This window comes from Pistacia vera, unplaced genomic scaffold, assembly GCF_008641045.1.
Source record: "Pistacia vera cultivar Batoury unplaced genomic scaffold, PisVer_v2 Contig129, whole genome shotgun sequence".
NCBI lineage: Eukaryota > Viridiplantae > Streptophyta > Magnoliopsida > Sapindales > Anacardiaceae > Pistacia > Pistacia vera.
The window spans coordinates 639,619-662,950 of NW_022195346.1; the positions used below are offsets into that span (position 1 = coordinate 639,619).

At 34.1% G+C, this 23,332-nt stretch overlaps 2 protein-coding genes and 1 non-coding gene across 3 annotated transcripts; 1 reads left to right on the forward strand and 2 right to left on the reverse strand.

Annotated features, from left to right (window-relative positions):
• Nucleotides 1–2,107: 2,107 nt before the first annotated feature.
• LOC116121947 lies at nucleotides 2,108–2,232 on the reverse strand. The gene has a single exon (XR_004126807.1). It is a non-coding gene; the product is annotated as a small nucleolar RNA SNORD14 (small nucleolar RNA).
• Nucleotides 2,233–11,964: 9,732 nt separating this feature from the next.
• Nucleotides 11,965–13,483, forward strand: LOC116121845 (loganic acid O-methyltransferase-like; the record flags this gene model as incomplete). The annotated part of the gene is made up of 3 exons (XM_031407763.1): nucleotides 11,965–12,573; nucleotides 12,800–12,832; nucleotides 13,202–13,483. Coding segments are annotated over 3 exons (924 nt in total), but the record flags the coding sequence as incomplete, so codon positions are not given.
• A 1,206-nt stretch (nucleotides 13,484–14,689) lies between these two features.
• LOC116121846 (uncharacterized mitochondrial protein AtMg00810-like) lies at nucleotides 14,690–15,954 on the reverse strand. Its single transcript, XM_031407764.1, has 3 exons — nucleotides 15,829–15,954; nucleotides 15,481–15,771; nucleotides 14,690–14,719 (listed from the first exon to the last, which is right to left on the reverse strand). Exons 1-3 carry the CDS (start codon nucleotides 15,952–15,954, stop codon nucleotides 14,690–14,692), a joined length of 447 nt encoding a protein of 148 aa, XP_031263624.1.
• Nucleotides 15,955–23,332: the final 7,378 nt, after the last annotated feature.

Here is a 23,332-nt window from a genome sequence, read left to right on the forward strand (position 1 = left end):
TTATGTTGAAATTGAAATGTTGATCCTTACCATTCCAAAACTCAAATATTTCTATGGAAATTAAGAAGAGAGATTGTTATAATATTGAAGTGAAAAAGACATGTTGGTGATTTTCTAAGTTATTTGACTTTTAAAGCATTATGTATAGGTAAAAAATCGTCTTGAGCCTAATGAAGCCCAATAACAAAATAAACATGCCACGGCTCAAGGTCTTGGCCCAATTCCAACTAGGCCTACACTTAAATTCACTTGTGAACTGCCCTACGAGTTGGTTATCCTATAAGTTAAGTTAAACTGGGTTCTGACCGGTTAGCCCACGGCAATCCATTAATAGGAAATCAGAATCTCACCCTATTTCTTTTTCTGCCAAGATTCCGAATCTTACTCAAACTAGTAAACCTAATCTGATAAAGGAAAGAAATTTTCTTTCTTTTTCTGATTGGAATAATCTCCCAAAGTAGGATTTAGTGTCCTACTAGGATTCCAACCCCTTGAGTTCACTATATAAACAAAGGCAAACCCTCTCATTAAGGTGATTATTCAATATCACTACCACCTTCTAAGCTCCCGAGTTCTAGCTCCCAAGAACTATACATCCTTGCCATAGGCCTCGTCTCCGACAAAACTTCTAGTAATCTTTCTTTCCCTTAAACTTCATTAAATAACCTCTCTTAGACTTGCTGACTTGAAAGTTTCATCACAATAAGAAAGTTCTTCTTTACTTTTCTTCATTTGTTTTATCTATTCACATGTATTATATCATTCAGCATATCATAGTTTGTTTTACGCATATCATGTCTATTCAACATATAATATGATACCTTGAAGCATCAAAACACATCTCCCGTGTTCATAATTTGTTTTGTGCATTAGTTGGAATATTACTTCCTTTTTTGTATGTGTTTAATTTCTTTTTAGAAGGTATTTCGTTTTCTAAAAACCCTTACATCTCTTGGACATGTTTTAGAGTTTTTAAAAACCCATTTCCACATCTCAATGCTTCTCATCACTCATCCAACACTTCCAGCGTAAAATCACATGTGCTCCTCCACATATCTCAGTTTCAAGATACCACCCCACCTATTTGATCCTTTTCTAACATGATCATCTAATGCGTAAGAAGACAAACGTTGCTTTGGGTTGTGGGCCCTTTCTTCTTTACATTACCTTCCCACAGACGACACTATATACATATAACACTCAAAACTGTAATAATACCCAAATCAATTAGCATAGATTCAGTCATTTGGTTCATGCCACCAGAGTTTTTTCCATCCAGATTGGTTTCCCAAGCAACAATAGAAGCGACCCTCATGCACTCTCCCTCTCTTTTTATTTATACCAACATCACCCTTTTACAGCCCCACATCTCTATCATACAGCCCCACTTCACCAACCTATAGCCCTACTTTGCCAAGTCACGGTCCTCAGTCTGCCAAATACAGTCCATCACTAGCTTATTCACCAAGCGGCCCAAGATTGCCACTTGCCAGCAGTCCTACATCTCTAGATTACAGCCTAACACCTTCATCATATTCACCTACATCTCCATTTTATTCTCTTTCAAGCCTGTCATTTAGTCCTAGCAGTCCATATAATTCTAGGGTAAGCCCTGACTATAGCTTGAGTTCTCCACAGTACAGTCCAAGTGCCGAATACTCACCTAATGTGTCAGGCTACTCTCCATCATCTACTATTCTATACACCCCACAGAAAAACAGGGAAGAATGCCACCTCCCAATCTCTTTCTTCTTCCATGAAAAAAGTCAAAGTTCCCTAAGAAACTTGCCAAGAACGATTCTAAATCTTCTCCAGAAATCACCAAATTCCTTTCGAAAACCTCAAGAACTATTGGAAAATTAAACTTTGTAGAAAAAACGGAGAAAACCCATGAACTTTTAGCCTCCTTCAGAAAATGAAGCCACCAAGCATCTATAAAACTACTACATAACATAACTTCATCTTTTTTCTAGAAGTACACCCACCTTACAACAAATCCAACACGAGCTTAATCAATTCTTTCATGGAGATCGTATCATCCACTAAAGAAAAAGCTTTTTTCTTCTTAGAGTCTCATTAGTGGGACCTTGGACACTATCGTTTCAACTTTCTCAGACATCCAAGGAAGGAAATAGAGTAACAGAAGCTCTCAAGCTTGGTAAAGGCGAAAGCTCTCAGGTGGCCACTATGAATGTTTTGAGAAACAAGCCTTTCACTTTGTCATCACAGACCACTGCCACTGCCATCACTGCTGCTGTTGCCACCGTCGTTGTTACTTTGAAACCCAATGTCTTCAATCTCCCTACCGTTAACTCTACCTCGCCGCCACTATCTCACTAGTCGCTGTCTACATCTCCTTTTGCATCACTGTCTCACTCTCCTACTAGGTCTCGTTCTCGCTCTGAGTAAGCCAATTCCATGTGCAGTACGTGGATCGCATGACCCCTAAAGGGTACTTGAGTGGACTTCCACACTCCTGCTTTGAGTTTCCGTTATTGGTAAGAAGTGGTGAGCCCCTATACTGACTTTAGTAAGGATGGGCACAATCCAGGCCAAGGCCGATGACCTTTGTCTCCGGCCTCAGCCCAAAGGCCCAAGGGGATTCCCTGGTCCTCGCCTATAGCCCGAATGGGGAATTCAAAGAATCCCTAAATTAGGCCCGATCCCCAAATGGGGAATTCGAGGAATCCTTGAAATCCCTGTTTGGGGGTTTTGCCTCTTTGATCCTGCCTTATTACCATTTTCTCCAAATTATAATGTACATATTAAACATAAAGACCATCATACTAAATTTATAATATATTGTAATACATTACAAATTTATAATCAAGAGATTCAAAACATAAGAAGTCAAACTGCCAAAAAGACCCCACAATCCACATTAGTAGATTCAATACATCACACTATCAAGATTCGACATTCAAGAGTAACACCTAGATGGCCAGACCACAGTAGACAATGCCTAACACATTCCATTTCCATGTGCAGCCCACAAACAACCTATAGACAAATTTTAAATTATTACATACCTAAAAAAAAATCTAAACCATATTAACTTGCATATAATTAAAATATTGAGAAATAAACCTGTCACCTAAGAAATCCAAAACTTTTCACCAAAAGCATCCATATCATCAAAATTATAATACTTCGATTTCCTCCTAAACAAGCAAAAAATATAAATTAGATGATATTTAAGTAACATGTACACAAATTTTAACTACCATACAAATGACTAAAGAAGAGGAAAGAAAAAGAATACATTATAAAATACAAATCTATAATACCTCATTGTCTGCATCATTGTCATCATAAATTGATGAATAATATCCTAGCCTTCGGCGTAACATAACAATAAAAGTAAACATTAACAACTATCATATGTTAATAGGTTTTTTAATTCTTAATGTAGAAGAAACAAAAATTTCTTTTTTGATTACCTTTGATGTCAGCCCATTTCCAATTCCGTAAACACATCAAAGCCTCTATTGTATCAGAATCAAGCCTGTTGCGATGCAGACTCACTATATTGCCAGCAATGCTAAATGCAGACTTAGAAGCAATGTAGACACTGGAACAACTAGGATATCTGAAGCAATCCTTTGTAGGATAGGATATTTGGCCCCACATGACCTCCACCAAGTCAATAAATCAAAGTCTGGAGTTCTAGGAATAATTTTCTCATCTAAGTAAGAATCCAACTCAGACTTTTCTTGGCCAATACTAGATTCTTCGTACAAAAAATTATCCAAACTAGCCATTACCCCCATCCTTTCAAACTTAGCCTAGGAAGATGTGCCAGAGGATGTAGTGAAACTATAAGATTGATGCGTTTGGCAGCTTCAATGGTTACTCTCATATTGAACATACAAATCATAACATAATCTCAAGATCTCATAATCTCATCTAAACCATCCTCTCCATAGAGCAAAGGAAAAAAGAAATCTAATAACTTCGTTTTAAACCTAGGGTCTAAAACCATTGCAATCCCCATGACACCATGAATCACACTCCAATGCTTTTTTAACTTTTATCCATCTGAGTTGCCATCTTCCTTACCAAATCATCCTCATCTATTAGCAAATTAGTAACATGAAGTCTAATTTCACAAATCTTGGGAAAATAAGAATTGGCAATGGGATATTTCATTGCAGAGAACACGAGTGTGGTATCATAAAATATTTCAAGCTTCTCATTGATATTTTCTCCAAACTTCCATTCTTCATCACTTGGTAAACATTTAAAATTTGAATCTTGATGCTTTAAATGCCTAAATATCCCTTTATAAATGAAAGTTGTTTGAAGCATCAAACACGTTGAATTCCAACGTGTCTTACAATCAAGACGTAACTTCTTTGTGCTTGGAATGCCTGCATGACGTGCCATTTGCACAAATTTTTGCTCCCTTTTAGGTGATGTCATCCAATAGGAAACAATTTCATGGATTTTGGATATTGCTACTCCAATAACTGATAAGCCATCCTGAACAGCTAAATTGAGAATATGCGCACAACAACGCATATGAAAAAATTCGCCATGTAACATAAGGATAGAACATTGAAGCTCTCCTAAGATATCATGGAAAGCTGCATCATTGGTAGAGCAATTGTTAACCGTCAATGTGGACAACTTCGAATCAATATTCCAACCATAAAAACAGTCCATAAATGCCATAGAAAGCACATCTCTAGTATGTGGGCAACGCACATGTACAAACCTACAATATAAATTGTAGATAATTAATATTTTAATTTATCTTAAAAAATTACAAAGAAATAAGAATAATGAAACATAAAAATTAAAAACATAATACCTTAAAAGTTGATTATGCAAGACCCAATTATCATCGATAAAGTGCGCTGTGATGGTCATATACCTTTGTTCTAGTTGCCAGCAATCCACAAATCAATAGTGATGGTAACTTTACTCTGGTTCTTACTTAACTTTTTCATGGACTTCTCCTTCTGAACTTCATACATCTTCATAATGTCCCTCTTAATAGTTCTCCTAGAGACAACATTGAAGGAGGTTGAAATAGTGTTGCAAATTTTCTAAACCCCATATCGTCAGCCATGCTCAACGGATACGCATGAAGAATAATCATATTTACAGGATCATCTATCCCCACCTGTTGATCTAAATGGTAATTGCTTAATGTCTTTTTGAAGTCTTGTTTTTGCATCCCCACAAGCATCATTTATGATACATCTTGATTCTTTTACATTGCACAAATTTTCTGATGATCATGCAAATGCCTTGTTCCGTTTTTAGAACCATCGACTAGCTGTCGGTGACAGTGGTTACACTCTGCCTTTTCCTTCCCATCAACTAAGACTTTTTTGAAATGTTGCCATACAATTGGCCTAGACCTTCCAGTTTCAGTAACACAAGTATCCTCTTGGGGAAATAGAGGAGGGGTTGAACGAGGGGTATCGGTCATGATTGGTATGCTAGTTCCTTGAACTGGATATTGTTCTTGGTCATTTCCATCAGATTTGGGTGGAATATTCATGTGGGAACTCGCAATAGATACTTTTTTGGATGCCTCAGAAGATCGGTTGATATCTTCTTCTAAACCCCTTCTTTTGGTCGATGTTGACATGGTGTAATGTAATCTATTAATAACCTGCAGATAACATCCACAAAAGAATAAAGATGTTAAAAAAAAAAATTGCAAAAAAAACCCCTACAACAGTTTACACATTTGTTAAAAAAAAAAAAAAAAAATTGCAAAATAACTCAACTCGCAATAGATGCAATCTACAAGTTCCATTTGCAAATTGCAGATGTAAACTACAGTGCAGATGTAGTTTGCATGTGCGAATTGGTGTAGTTTGCTTGTGTGAACTGCAGTGCAGTTTGCTCAAGCAAACTGCACAGCAAGTGCAAACATAACTCGTACAAAAACAAGCTCGGATCAGATCATAACTGAATCAATCTAAACCCTTAAACCCCACATAAAATCTTCAAGCATAACTCAATCAATCAATCTAAACGGCAAATACAAAAACAAGCTTGGATCATAACTCAATCAATGTAAACCCTTAAACCCCACATAAAATCTTCAATCATACAAACCAAAACTGATGAAAGACCAAAATTTTAAAAGAAAACAAAGCACGGAGAAAGACCTTGTTTGTACAGGTTTTAAGAGTTGATTAATAAAAGAACTACAAAAACAAACAAAACAAGAAGTGGGTTAAGCCTTTCAGTTGAAAAAACACTCTTTCAATTCAACTCAACCAAATATTGAAGTTCCAAGAAAAGTTAGATGGAAATGTTCATCAATCATAATAAAGAACACGCAATGCAACCGATAAAAGCAATAAACATCCAAAGAATTTCTAGGTTGAGAAAAGAGAATTGAATGGGTAGAATTTAAGACATAGTGATGAATTGTGGAGGCCGGAATCAATGAAGAGGCAAAGATATTCTAATGAAGGTTTGACACTGAAGAGGTGGTAGCGTTTTAATTGGACAAGGGATTTAGGGTTTCAAACTTTGAATCGTGATTCGTGAGTTAAGTTGAGTTGAGTTGTATACTTGGGCATAATTTGTGTTTATAAATGAAGGTCAAAACTGTTATTATAAAAATATAACAAGGGCAAATGGGTAATTACGTAATGATTAAATCATTTAATTTAAATGAAGGACAAGGTCCACAAATACTTTATTTATAATAATTAAAAAAAATTATAATGATTTATGGATTTATTATAATGAATCAAAATATCAAAATGATAATTATGATACATTATACATATATATAAATATATTATATATTAATAGTACAATATTATGTATTATTGTACTAAGTAATAAGTATTAATATATGATATTATAATTACGGATAATAGCATATTATGTATAATATATAATGTACAATTTTTGTTTTATAGCATATTATGTATAATGTATAATATATAATATCAATATATTAAAATAAATTCTAAATAAATCTCACAATATATATTATAATGTCTCATTAATATTCTAAATAATACATAACATTATACATAATGTATTACATCTGATACATTATACATATATATTATAATAAATTCTAAATAAATAGCTACCATATATATTATAATAAATTCTAAATAAATAGCTACCATAATATAATAAGGGTAATTAGGTAATAAAATTGAAATAATGATTCAATGAGGGAGAAAAAAAATTTATAATGATTTATTGATTTATTATAATCAATCAAAATATCAAATGATACATTATACATATATAACATATATATTATGTATTAACATATAATTATAGATAATGACATATTATGTATAATATATGTATAATATATGTATAATATATATATATATATTATACATATATATCAAATGATACATTATACATATATAACATATATATTATGTATTAACATATAATTATAGATATATAATAGCATATTATGTATAATGTATAACATATATATGTTATACACATTATACATATATAACATATATAATGTACAATGTACAATGTATAATGTTGAATGTATAACTTTAGATAATAGCATATTATGTATATTGTATAACATATATATGTTTTACACATTATATATATATATAACATTTATATTATGTATATCAAATGACACATTATACATATATAACATATTTATTTATTATGTATTACAAATATTTATAATGATTTATTATATTTAATCTAATTATATTTATTACCTATTAGTATATGGTTTCATAAAATACTCAAACAATTATAATTTGTTTTTGTATAATTTATGGCTTTATTGATTGATTTTCAACTATTAAAATTAATATAAGATTAAATGGTTAAAATCAAACCTTAGTACAAATATATAATGCACGGGCCGGGTCGGGGAATTCGGGCCGAGGAAAAAACGGGGCTGGGCCGGGGCAAGACCAATTCATCCCCGAATTCAGAGACCGATTTTTAGCCCGAGCCCGACCCAAACCTCGAATAATTCGGGGAAACTTCGCCCAATTCGGGGCAGGTCGAAGCTAGTATTATGCCTATCCCTAGACTTTAGGCCATTCCTCGCACATGCGCTTGAAGCATAATCTCCATGTTATATCCTACGGTGGTAGGAGCTGCTCTACAGTAGTTGTTCCTACAACTCAAAGAGACAAACAAGTGGCTTCAATGCCTTCACGCGGCTCAGCCACTCGTCTCCCAATACTCCACAAAATTCAGGTCAAAAATCTTCAGACAAGTCTCACACAACTCCGCTTGGCAAACACTTTCTCAAAGAACCCACTCGCCTCGCCTATGGGCTTTAGAGGAACACCAGAGTTTCTCTTGGCACAACTCAACCCCAATCACAAGACTCCAAATAGTTTTGTGACCGAACTTTGTCCTAGCTAACAATCACAAGAGGTTCATCAGTGAATGAACGACTTTATAACCCTCAGTTCCCACTTTAATACCGCTGCTCGACTCTACTTCAAAGGACAAAATTGAGAAGCAAATTTGGACTTCCCTTGGCCTATCTATAAGAGACTTAACACCTTCTCTTTCCCGCTCGACGTCAGAAACATATACATAACTCCACACTTGTTCAGTCAATTCAAACAAGGCCTAATATAACCTTTGTCTCCATTAGGCTCTGCTTCCTAAATAAAAAACATTATCCCTTCTTGGTTTAGTCTAAATGAAAAATTCAGCAATATTCACAGCTCCAAGTCATTTTGAAACATGTGAATGCTCAACTCCCACTTGGCTCTTTACGATCGTACTCTGAGTAAACGATTCCACTCGTCCCACAACCAAGTCCAAAAGTTTTAGTTGGCTCAACCTAATTTTCTCTTGGGGCATCCTCCGATCACTCCACTTGGCAAGTGGACATCTCCATACTCGGTTTTATTTACAAAATTCTAATCAGCCATGTACACAATAAGGCCTGGATCATGCCTATAGAGTTTCACTTGGCTAGGTAGTTTCACCCAAGTCAAATGGAGCCAAATGGGAATGGTTATTATTCAAAACCCTCATTTCAGAAAAGGAGTGCTACTTTGCCTCTCCAAAATGCTGGCAAGAAAAACCCAAAGAACNGTGCAGGGAAAATCTCAAAAAGGTTCATTACATATCTTATTTTTAAGGTCACGCTTTTTCCTCAATAATTAAATCTCCTTCTCATGTCTAATATACCTCAATTATTTATTGTATATGAACCCTTTTTTATTTTATTTTTAAATTTCACTTGAATAACCTTATTTGTTTTCTCAATTTACCTCGTGTCACATGTTGGGAGTTTCATAGGATTGGGTGGGAGAGAATATCACGGATCTCATATCAAAAACACATTGATTGGGAGTTTCACAGGATTGGGTGGGAGAGAATATCACGGATCTCATATCAAAAACGCATTGAGAAAGTCTTGGGCTTATAAGAAGGGAGTCCTGCCACCTAATAAATTAGCTTTTTTGATGTAAAACTCCTAGTCCGTGACACTTAACTAACATACTATATTAGGTCGAATCTTTGTCTCAAATCTGGCTTCTATACATATCAGTTAAGTATAAATATATTTTTCATTGTTTTCTCTCTCGAACAAGAAAAAGAGACAAAAGGAGATTAATTAAACAAAGAAATAAGTTTCTATCATTAAGGTGGTGGAAAATTGATGTGAAATATAATAAACCAAATGGATTCTCATTCGTTAATATAGTGGAAGAGGACAAAAATTATTCTTTGATTTGAAGATCCACAAACAGGCATAGGCATAATCCTTGCCATGTCGGGACTCGGCTCGGCCAAACCCAAACGAGGCGGAGATTCCTCGAATTGTTTGGGGTTTGGGTCAGGCTTAGGCTAAAAAACAGTTGTCGAATTCGAGGATGGGATTAGTCTTGCCCTACCCCTTCCCGTCCTATCCCCGAATTGTCGCCGCCTTGACTTCCCCATATATATATATAAGGTTTAATTTTAACAATTTAATCCTATATTAATTTGAATAATTGAAAATCAATCAATGAAACCATAAATTATACAAGAGCAAATTATAATTGTGTGAGTATTTTATGAAACTATATACAAATGGGTAATAAATAATAATAGATTAAATATAATAAATCATTATAAATATTTGTAATACATAATAAATATGTTATATATGTATAATGTATCATTTACTATATATATTATATATATATATTATATATATATATATATATATATAGTGAATAAAAGTTATACATTATATGCTATATTGTACTGATGTGGGGTCCTTTTGGCTCCTCATATTTTGATTATAAATTTATAATATAATGTAATATATTATAAATTTATTATAATGGTCTTTATGTTTAATATATACATTATAAATTTAATTTCTTTTCGGATGATATGCATTATAATTTAGAGAAAATGATAAGGTAGGTTCAAGTTGCAAAATCCCTAAACGGGGAATTCAAGGATTCCCAAATTCCCGGTTTTGGGATCGGGCTTAATTCAGAGATTCCTTGAATTCCCCGTTCGGACTTTGGGTTGAGGTCGGAGACAAGGGTCCCCGACCCCAACCCAGCCCGTGGCCATCCCTATCCACAAAGCACCTTTTGTTTTGTTTTCAAGATATGATTCAACTTATAATATCATAAATATAAATCCATAAATTTGCTTTTCAGAAAGTATTGCATTTCGATTGGTATTTGGTTGTAATATCAATATAATATTGATGGTAATTATTTATTAATTACATATTTAAATCCTTAAATACTGTGCTTCGATTTAATTGTCCACAAGCACGTTTAACAACCGAAAAAAGCTGCATTGTTAAAATATTTAATTAAATGTATTACACGTGTTGAGATGGTGAAACCAAATTCAATCCAAATTAATATTACATTAGGACATGAATTTTCCTAATACGTTTCTATGTAGAATTGTTTTTATTTAGAAATACAATTAGGAATAGAAATATAATTGTATTAAGAATTAAAATACAATTCTTATTAAGATATAAGTTTTGAGTCTTATTAGGAATAATATATTATGTATTATTTACAAAAAGTGTTTAAATCATAAAATTAGGTAATTGAATAGAATAGAAAGTAAAGTCACAATTAAAGAATAAGAGCCATAAAAAGATGCTTAGTGAGAGAGAGACTTTTGTAATTTTGCTTCTTCTTCAAAGCGACAGAGTAGATGTAACTCTTATATAAATCTTATGTTTGTGTGTGATTTCTTTATTTGTTTTTTATTTGTTTTATTTTCGTTTTTATATGAATTTATGATTCGTTAGCATCTGATTAAATCCACACAACAATTCGGTGTGATGTTATCTATTTTTGTAAAACAAAAAAATAATTAACCCTGACTCAAGGAACACAAAACAATACTACAAAAAAAGATTATAATCTGATAATAATAACTGCTCTGTTAATTATCATATTTTCTTGAGAGTAATTCACCCAATCGATCGAGCTAACGTTCTTGCATACTTAAGAGAGTGGATTACAATGGAATTAATATACAATACATATTAAATAAACATAATTATATTAAAGCTAATTATAGGTGTCAAAAGAAAAAGTTGCTTATGGACCCAAATTAAAGATCTTGATTGACCATCAAATCGAAGTATTTTGTCCTTTTCATGAATGCGAATCCCATTGGTGTAAATTAAATATTTCACGTCTCCATGATTGAAGCTCAATTTATCTCTAAATCAGTTGAACTTTAGAGTCTTAATTATTAAAGGAGGGAGCTAGAGAAGAAAAGATTAAGGAAGAGAAATATGGAAGCTAATTATAAAGAGACAAACTCCATTTCAGCTTCACTTAAATCTTACCCCATGAATGGTGGAGAAGGCCCTAATAGCTATGCCAATAATTCCAGCTTATATCAGGTATCAATCTCTCTATGAAAAACGTTTTACACTAAACTTAAAACGAATAATATCTACTATTTTCAATTTTGTAGAAAAGAGGACTGGATATAGCCAAGACATTTTTATACGAAGAGATCAACAAGAAGCTTGACGTGAAGCTGCTTTGTTCTTCTTCAAATTCCTTCAACATTGCAGATTTGGGATGTTCGGTTGGACCCAACACATTTCTGACCATCCCAAATATTATAGATGCCATAAAATTCAATTTCCAATCCCAGAACTTGAACCCTAACACTATAGAATTTCAAGTCTTTTTCAATGACCATACTTTGAATGATTTCAACACTCTCTTCAAGTCTCTTCCTTCTGACAGAAACTATTTTGCTGCTGGTGTGCCTGGCACGTTTCATGGAAGCTTATTTCCGAAGGCCTCATTGCATTTTGTACACTCTTCTTATTCGATTCAATGGCTCTCTAAAGCTCCGGATGAGGTTCAAGACCAAGGCTCTCTTGCATGGAACAAAGGGAGGATTCTTCAAGATGGAAGTGAGGATGTTGAAAAGGCTTATGCATCTCAGTTTGCTGATGATATGGTGTCGTGTTTGAGAGCTAGGGCAATGGAGATTCTCCCTGGAGGTTTCATGGCTTTTCTCCTTCCATGCATACCACATGGAGCCAATCCTTCAAATTGTTCTTTGATTGCAAATTTGGAACTTATGGGCTCTTGCCTAATGGACCTCGCCAAGAGGGTATGGATATATAATTAATTGTTCAATAATTCTACTCATGAAACTTGTTTCATCTTCAATTGCATGGCCTGGAAGTAATTAGTAAACAAATCATTTGAGAAGTTTCAAAACCTTTTTTCATTACATATAATGATAAGTGGTTAAAGAATAATGATTTGTCAGAGGGATCTCAAATTTTCACCCAAGAAAAAATAAATTTTATGAACTTTACATTATTTTTGGGCAGGGTTTGGTGGAAGAAGCAAAAGTGGACTCCTTTGTTGGAGATCCCATATCGACTAGGCACACTCAAGCCAATGGGTTTATAAGAGTGGGCAATCCTCCCACTCAATAAGGCATTTTGGGTGAGGAGTTAGGCCCAACTCCAACAGTGGTATCAGAGCCAGCCCCATGTGAGCTGAGTGATTGACCAGCGGTGGGCTGCCAAACTACCTCCATTCATAGGCAAGTGGACCATATGGGCTTGACCGTGAGGGAGAGTGTTGGAGATCCCATATCGACTAGGCACACTCAAGCCAATGGGTTTATAAGAGTGGGCAATCCTCTCACTCAATAAGGCCTTTTGGGTGAGGAGTTAGGCCCAACTCCAACATCCTTCAAGCTGCCTTTATACTTTGCAACTAAGCAGGAGATGGAGCTATTGATACAGATAAATGGGTGCTTCAAGATTGAGAGAATGGAGCAAATGGAACGCCCCATGGGAGACATAACAAGATCAACTGTCGAGAAGTTTGCGTCGCTTATGAAAGCCGGATTTGAAGGGATTATTAAGCAACATTTCGGAAGCCATGAGTTCATTGAAGAGCTCTTCAACCATTACACAGATAAACTCATTGACCATGGCCTCTTCTTGGATTCTAGTTACATGCCGATGCTTGACTTATTTGTCTTTCTCAACCGCATTAATTGATCATTGAGTATTTTGTATAAATATCTATAATAAAGTTTTATGTAAAGTAATATTACAACTACCAAGTTACCAAAATGACTCTAGAAATAACTTTATCGACCAGAAATACTCTAGAAATAAATTTTTATGTCTCTTCCTTTTTTTTTTCATGGGCACATGTATCTTCGAGGGAAAATTTTAAAAAGTTATTTAAGGGTCCATTTGATATAGAATTTAAATACAAAAAAATTGTTTTAAAAAAATAAGAGATATAACAAATCTTATAAAAATGAGTAGATTGTTTTCAAAAATAGTTTTCGAATACAATCATAAAAACTAGTATAAAATTAGGAAATGATTAAAAAACATTTTCACAGTTTTCTATAGCTTTGAATCTGAAAACAGTTTTTAAATTTTATATCATACACATTTTTAAATATTAAAAATATTAAAATACAACTCAAAATTTGAATCATACTTTAGTTTCTAAAATGAAATCTATGTGAGTAGAAAATTATATTCTACAGCTTCATAATTTAAGAGATATATATATATAATCGACATAAACAAGAAATATTAGTAAAGATATGTTTTCCTACATTATGTGTTGACGCATGATTTTGGACGCCAACGACTCGCACGTACAAAGTGCTAAGAGAGTCTTAGAAATTACACGTGATGGAGATTTGAATATGGAGCTGAGATTATATATGTTGCAAAAAACATAAATAATAGGCTAACAAGAGAGGTTTTTATAGTGGTTCGAATGCTCAAACAAGCGACTCCTACATCCATTGTTATTTTATTGATCTCTGACCCTTTCTATGATATTGCCTGTAAGGCAAACAAAGATGAAGAAATACAGTGTTTACATAGAGAAAGAATTGAGCTCAAACTATGGTTAGCTCTCATATGCCTCGCCCCCCTTTTCGGGAAGAGAAATGTCAATTTATACACCCCTGAACTCAATGTAATAAGTGTTTTGCAAGTTGCCTTGACACATGGAAGGCTCTCGTCCATTCATCTATTGAAATGAGATAGGGTTGGTATGAATATCTTTGAGTAGATATGGGCTTGGCAGCTAGTAACAAAAGACATTTATTAGGTTGACATAAGCATGACTTTTTAGGCATAACATTATGTATTAATTAACAAGAATTTGAGTTGGTATGAAAATCCTCACATAAGAGGAACTCACCTAATATTGAAGTACTGAGAAAAAACCCATTAAGTTTCGGATTTATCTTTAGCAATAGCCTGTCAAATCAATTAGAGAACACAGGGTGCAAAAATAAAGTGAAAATGAACGAGCTGGAATGTAGAATCCTTTCTTCTTCTTTTTTTCCCCACAATTTTTCATATTTTTATGGGACACAAATAAATAGATGGAAACAATATTAATTTTATGTTTCTTCATTGCAAAGGGCTAGAATAATCCATCGTTACCACAAGCTTTTGCATCTCCTATTTCATTACTTTATCCATCTCGGATGTGAACAGAATAACACAAGCTTTATAGAGTAAAAGGTATTTGGTAAAGTTGTATATTCTATAACTGAGTAAAGTAAAAGTTGCTGTACATATACAAGGAACTGTAACTAACTAAAACGTGACTAATCTAGCAAACTAACTGCTTTACAGCTCAGCATCTAACTAATGTAACCAATTATACAATAAAATAATTTATTCTGTACATCCCCCCCTTAAGTTGGAACTTGATGGAAATCCAACAACCCTAACTTGGAAGTAAATTGATGAAACAAATGACCAGCTAAGGATTTGGTGAAAATATCAGCAACCTGCAGCTTGGAAGGAATATGTTGAGGATGAACAAAACTAGCCTTAAATTGATTGCGAACCAAATGACAATCAATTTCGAGATGCTTGGTGCGCTCATGGAAAACAGGGTTGGTAGTGATATGGAGGGCAACCTGATTATCGCACCAGAGAGGAATAGGAAGGTGAAGCTGAACATGTAAGTCCTAAAGAATATAGGAAATCCATTGCAATTCACAAACAGTATAGGCAAGTCTGCGATATTCAGCTTCAGTAGAAGATCTGGAGACAGTGGTCTGTTTCTTGGTTTTCCAAGAGATGAGAGAATAACCAAGATAAACACAATAACCAGTTAAAGACTTTCTGGTAGTTAGACAAGAAGCCAAATCTGCATCACAAAATGCTTCTAAACGAAAAGAGCTATTTGCAGGGAAAAACAAGCCTTTAGAAGGACAACCCTTCAAGTAACGAAGAACATGAACAGCAGCTTCCCAATGATGAGTGTAGGGACGTTGAACATGTTGACTGAGTTGCTAAACTGCATAAGCAAGATCAGGTCAGGTGAAGCCAAGATAAAGAAGTCTACCAACCAATCTGCGATATTGATCAGGATTAGCAAATAAAGTATCCTTAGTAGAACAAAACTTGAAGCCTTTAGGTAAAGGAGTTGTAGCAGGTTTGGCACCAGAAAGGCCCGCATCTGTAATAATATCCATAGCATATTTTCTCTGATATATGTAATTACCCTATGAGGATTGAGCAATCTCAAGACCAAGGAAATATTTGGCATATCCAAGATCTTTAATGGTAAATTGATCATGAAGGAACTTCTTCACAGCAAGAATGTCAGTTTCAGAAGAACCAGTAATGATGACATCGTCAACATATACTAAAAGAACAATAAAGGAAGAATCAGTAGATTTAACAAACAAACAAGTATCATGAGTAGACTGAGTAAAACCATAAGTAATCAGTTGAGAAGTAAACTCATTATTCCACTGTCTGGAAGCCTGTTTCAAACAGTATAGAGATCGTTTCAGATGACAAACCTGATCTGGTCTAGCTGTATCATAACCAGCAGGTGGTAACATATACACTTCTTCATCAAGATAGCCATGCAAAAATGCATTATTAATGTCAAGCTGATGAATAGGCCAGAATTTTGCAGTAGCTACAGCAAGAAAAATTCGTACAATAACTAATTTTGCTATAGGAGAAAAAGAATCAAAGTAGTCAACACCTTCTACTTGGTTGTAACCCTTGGCAACTAATCGGGCTTTATACCTATCAACTGAACCATCTTGATTAAGTTTGATCATATAAACCCATCGGGAACCAATGGCTTTCTTTCCTGCAGGTAAAGAGGTTAACTCCCATGTATGATTTGCTTCTAAAGCCTAAAGTTCATGGTGCATGGCCTGTACCCACAGATTATTAAGTCTAGCTTGACTATAAGAAGCAGACTTTTGGACATTAGATACATTTGCCAAGAAAGACATATATGATGAAGTAAAAAGGGGTGATTGCACATATGGAAATGTGGGAGGTGTATGTGGTGAAGAGACACCAGATTGAGCAACAGTGGCACTAGAAGTTGATGGACAAGTAAGAACATTAGAGACAAAATCTTCTAACCAAGCAGGTGGTTTGGATGTCCTGGTACTACGTCGTTTATGAGGTATAATTGGTGAGGGTGAGAGTCTATAGAAGAGGAGTTAAGTGATGAAGGTGACAAAAGGGGAGAAAGTAATTCTGTATGATTAAGAGGAGTATAGTGATGATTTTCAGTAATAGAAATCTGACGTAAAGACACAGTTGTTGACATAGGGCTATTTTGTTTAAAAGGAAAAGAATGCTCATGAAAAATGACATCCCTAGACATAAACACTGTTTTAGACCGAATATCAAACATTTTATAGGCTTTATGACCACTGTTATAGCCGAGGAAAACACATTTATAAGCTCTAGGGGCGAACTTATCTTTATGAGGATGAGTGTTAGTAGCAAAACATAAGCATCCAAATGTTCTGAGGAAAACGTAATCTGGAGATTTATGGAAAAGTATTTCATAAGGGGTTTTCCATTTGAGAGCAGGAGTGGGCAATCTATTAATGATATAAGTGGCTGTGAGTATGGCTTCCCCCCAAAAGTGTTTAGGGAGAGCTAATTGAAACATAAGGGATCTAGCTACTTGAAGCAAATGTTTATGTTTCCTTTCAACTAATCCATTCTGCTGAGGTGTATAAGTGCATGATCTTTGATGTAAAATGCCATGTTCAAGGAAAAGATTCTGAAAATCTTTACTAAGAAATTCAGTTCCATTATCAGTTTGAATTCTTTTAATGGACAGGGAGAACTGATTTTTAATCATCCTAAAGAATGTAGTCAATGTATGTACTACTTGACTCTTATGGCTAAAAAGAAAATTCCAAGTAGCTCTACTGAAATCATCAACTATAGTTAAAAAATAATGTGCCCCTGTAAGTGTGGCTACTTTATAAGGTCTCCAAATGTCAACATGAATCAATTCAAAAGCTGTGAAAGAGTAAGTTGTGCTAAGATGGAAAGGTAATCAATGCTGTTTTGACAGTGGACATACATCACAAATAAAAGTTGCTAGATCAGAATGTTTGACAACAGAAACTTTATTAAGAATATCATGTGATGGATGGCCTAATCTTTGATGCCATAAAGTTGATGATGGTACATTATTAGTGACAAAATAGAAGGTGTTACAAGCATGTGTACTAACAGGTAATTCAGACCTAGATACAAACTGTGAAGAAAAAGTTTTAATCGTTTCTAGTTTAAAAGAGAATTTATCTAAAATGTATAATCTTCCCATTAACTTGCCAATTGCCAATACTGCCTCAGTCTGTAGGTCTTGTAAGATACAATGAGTAGGGTAAAAAACAAACTTGATGAGTGCGGACTTTGAAAGTTTATTTACTGAAAGTAAGTTAAACTTAAAATTTGGAATATGTAAAACCTCAGTAAGTGTTAAGGCTTGCTGCAAAAGGACTTTTCCTATGTGTTGGACAAAATTAATTGATCCATCAGGTAAGTATACAGGTGTGGGTTTATGAATTGAATTATAGGTGTTAAACAAGGCAAGATCGTTACACATATGAATCGAGGCTCCTGTATCTACAATCTAAGATCCTGAACTTAAAAATTCAATTGAACTTAATGCTTGTGTTAGACCAATACCTGCAAAGTCAGCGAAATGAGCAAAATCGATTGTAGAGCCATCAGCTAATGCCTTTCCTTTCATAAGCTTGGCCAACTCTTGTTGGATTAATTCTGATATTGTTGTTCCCTACTCAGTTCTAGTATTGCCAAGTTCATTTCCAGCTTCCAGAGGTGTATTAGTCATATTTGCATAAGTCTTGTGTTGAGTCTTTCCATTTTGTTCCTTCAAATCTTTGTACCAATCAGGATAACCTTGAAGCTTAAAACATGTCTCCTTCGTATGCCCATTGTTATTGCAGAAATCACAATGTCTCTTTGACTTCTTAATCATATCCTTCCTCTTGTATCCTGTCTTAACACCTTGTGCTTTTGCAAACATAGCACTATTTTCAAGATTATTTGCAAATGCTACATGTACCTCTCTCTATTTTTCAACTTGCAAGATCATTGAGTATACCTTGTTAATAGTGCGTAAGGGATCCATGACCAGAATTTGATTTCGAACATGATCAAAGCTATCATTTAATCCCATAAGGAATTGCATCAAACGATTAAAAGAAGTTATTTCTGCCATCGATTTAGCTGCTCCACAACTTCACTATGGTATAGGCATCAAACATGTCAATTCATCCCATAACTTCTTCAGTTTTGTGTAGTATTGTACTAGTGGCATATTTCCCTGATTAATTGAACTAATATCCCTTGGATTTGATATAACAAAGGTCCATTACATTCACCGAACCTTTCTTCCAATTCCTTCCACAAATCTTTTACAGAGGTTGTATACAGGAAAGCTTCAACTATCTTTCACGAAATTGAATTTAAAATCCAAGAAGTAACCATGCAATCTACCCTCCTCCATTGATCAAATGCTGGAGAACTTTCATCAGTATCTTACATTGTCCATTAATAAACCCTAACTTCACTTTGGCTCCTAATGCGAGTTTCATCAAACGACTCCAAGACAAGTAGTTCTTATCCATTAATGGAGTTGAGACAAGGATCATACCTGGATGATCAGAGTTTTGCAGAAAAAAAGGATCTCTGCTTCGTATATTTTCTCCTGTTCATACTGAATCAGGTTCCATTGTTGCTTCACTTTGAAAATCCGAGCTCCTTATACTAGGTTCCATGTCAACTAGAAGCAATAGTATGTCACAAAACCAGAAAATCAATGATTTCGTGAAGGATCTATTCCTCTGATACCATGAACAGAGTAATGCAAGCTTTACAGAGTAAAATGTATTTGGTAAAGTTGAATATTCTGTTATTGAGTAAAGTAAAAGTTGCTATATATATACAAGGAACTGTAGCTAACTAAAACGTGACTAATCTAACAAACTAACTGCTTTACAGCTCAGCATCTAACTAATGTAACCAACTATACAATAAAATAATTTATTCTATACAGGCTGCCATTAATTTTGACAACCCTCTAAGAATAGGCAGTCAAGACAATAAGAGGTCCACATGCTTTCATACCACCATTGTAGAGTTTCTGGTGGCAAAATACTGGACAAAGAAAATCTATTATACTTATTGTTGTTAGGTAAAGGAGAAAGAACTGTTCTTGAAGTGGTTGTTCCTCTACCTTCAACATGGAAAGCTCGAACATCTTTGGTAAAAAAAAATCTTGATTCAAGAGTATTCCCAACAGATGCAACCATAACATATCTTCCAGAGCAGCCATCTGCACTACTTGCACAAACTATCTAATAATCTCTCCAGATTGTACACACCCTTATCATGAAACAGCAATGGACCATTATTAAACATATCCTAGGTGGCAGGTGTAATTCCATTAGTTAGTTAGACACATTTATAAGGAAGCATTAGTAAAATCGTACCAACTCATGCTAGACAAAGTAATCCATACCCTCGTACCAGATCTCCAAATGTCATGGATCCTTCATATTAAATCACATAAACCAAAGCAACCATCATTCAAGTCGAGTATGTATCTCCTAACACGAAATCCACTCTTACTCAAGCCTATACCTGTTAGGCGTCCACAACTTCCACAATTTCCACCCTAGCCTATACCTGCTAAATGTCCACAATTTCCATCCCAACCTATATTCACTAGATGTTCACAATTTCCAACCCAGCCTATTCCCACTGGATGTCCACAATTTCCATCCTAGCCTATACTAGCTAGATGTCCACAATTTCCATCCTAGCCTATGCACCATGTTGGATGTCCACAATTTCCATCCCAACCTATTCCTGCTAGATGTCCACAATTTCCATCCTAGCCTATATCCGCTGAGCCTATATCCGTTGGATGTCCACAATTCCATCCATTCAGTTAATACAACCACTAGCACCACCACCACACTAGTATCTCGGGTCCTTAATACAAACAGCCAACTAGGCCACCCACAATCTGAACTCGGGGTGGTGTCATCCACATTTTACCTTTGAGATGGCTAAAGCATTACAAGATGACCATACTCGACTCATAGTCTACCCTCGGGGCATTAAGTAATAATATCCGACCCACAATAATATATATATATATTAAAATTTTTGCATATAAAAAACTATAATATATTATAATATTAAATTTTTGATTAATTAAGTGTATAATTGGAATTAGGATCCAATTAAAAGTGTTTTAATTTTATTAAAAGAATTATTTTTGAATAAAATAGTTGATTAAATAATGTTTAGTTATTTACTTCAATTATCAAGTTTCAAGTATATTTATCGTAAATTAGTAATTAATTAATTATATATGATAAATTAATAAACATTAGTACATTATTAGTTAAATGATTATTTAATTAATTATAACATTACATTAGTTAAATTATTACTTAATTAATTATAAGTTTATAACATTACATTAGTAATCAACTACATTAATAGTTTAGTATATTACTTAATTACATTATTAGAAATTTAATTAATTATAACGTTACATTCTAAACAAACGATTACTTAATTAATTATAACATTACATTATAAACATTAATAATTTACTACATTAGTACATTACTTAATTAAATGATTATAAATTTAATTAATAATAACATTACATTATAAATTATAATAAATTGATTGAATTCAAGTGTTGCCTAGAGATTAGGGGATCTATGAGTCACATTGGACACAAATAAATGAGTAATCAAAAGTTGAAAACTACTAAATGAATCTAGGTAGGGATGACAAAATGTTAAATGGCTCATAGTTTTGAGTTTGTAGGAATCTAGGTAATACTACACTTACAACCCAATTTCATGAAAATCTCACAATTATCATACAGCTCTTCGCCCCAATCACTCAAAACTTTAAAAAAATTAAATCATCCAATTATCATACTACTCAGTTTTAGTTAAAGGTTATTGGCACAATGTAACTGAAAGGACGGTTCTCAAAGTTCATCTATATCTTCTTCTTCCTCAAGCTATTTCTGTTGTTTTGGTTTGGTTTGGTTTCATTTGAACCCCTTCACCTTTTGGATGTCGCTTTGGGCCACCGAAAGATAACAATCTGGAAATGTTAATTCATGCGAGCAATAACAATACAAGCACGCAATAGTCAAAGGATAACTAAGAGTTTGGAATGACGACCCAGATTTTGTGCCGATTTGGTGCAGCTCGCTGCCTTTTCTCCATTGATTATAGCTCCCTACTGATTGTTGTTGATATTTGATTACTGTTGTGTGTAATTATCTGGTCACCGACGACTCCCCATCAGTTCTAACCTTCCCACAACCAACCCGCCCACCACTTGTTTGACAAAATTCCTCACCCAAACCCTTTGAAATATGGAGGGTTATTTTCATTTTCATTTCAATCTTTTCAGATTTAATATAATATAAATTACTACTTTACCCTTTGACCGTTAAATGAAACATAAACTATTAATTTAAGGGTGGTAATATGGAATTTATGAAAGCAGGGTGGGAACTTGTCATTTCGCTAAACCTTGGGTGGGAACATGTTGTTTATTCTTTTATTACACCACTGAAATTATAACGTGGGTTATTTCTTGTGCTTTGAGCAGATATAATATTTCTGAAAATTTGAAACATCTACAGTTTTGACAGGCAAAGGACTTGTATTGTTGAGTTGGCTTATTTTTAGAGGTTAATGGGTTGAGGTTTGTTTGGAAAATAGAGAAACTGGTTCAACAAGCAACTGTGAAATTAACCTAGAAGATCCACTCATGCTTTGAGTCTTGAATCATATTTTGAGGGAAGTGCTTTTCAGTTTTACAGTTAAAAAAATAAATTAAAAAACCAACCAAAAATACCTCTAGATGTGAAGTTCAACTTATAGGAATTTAAGTTATATTATTGTTTAACTGAAAAAAAAAAAAAAAAAAAGAAGCTTGATTCTATCACCATTAATGGTTAGATCTTACAGAAGAAGTAGACCAAATTTTTAGCCCTTTGAAAAAGCACAAACGCATGTTGTTAAATATACCAATTACACTTTCAAGTTGGTTACACCCAACCATAAAGCTCTTTCTCCTACCAACACGAACCAGACTCTAAAAAGCCTGTTCGCAATTTCTAGTCTTCTTCATTCAGCCACAAAAGGGTTTTGGAAATGCGAATGGCCTTTTTCTGTTGTCTGTTGTTTGGTAGGAGAAAGTGCTTTTATGTTTGGATTGTGACCAGCTTTTGAAAGTTGTAATTGGTGTAGGATTTATATCTGTATATTTCTAACAACATGCGTTTGTGCTTTTTCAAATGGCTGAAATTTGGTACTCCTGTTGACCGTCTTTTCACTCACTAATCTTGCTACTAAATATCCCATACAATTTTTATAACTAACCTATCCATTTAAGATATTAATTTTGAAGTTAAACAATTTTGATGAGAAAAATCCGTAGTGGGATATCTTCCTATTTGAAAAGTTTACCATATTTGATATTTATTTATTTGCATAG

Coding starts and splice junctions, on each gene's coding strand:
- LOC116121846 (XM_031407764.1), bottom strand. CDS start 15,954: ATGGATATTATTACAGATGCGGGCCTTTCTGGTGCCAAACCTGCTACA. Junction 15,772..15,828: donor CTGATCAATATCGCAGATTG/GTTGGTAGACTT, acceptor TATGCAGTTTAG/CAACTCAGTCAACATGTTCA. Junction 14,720..15,480: donor ATCGCAGACTTGCCTATACT/GTTTGTGAATTG, acceptor TTGATTTGACAG/GCTATTGCTAAAGATAAATC.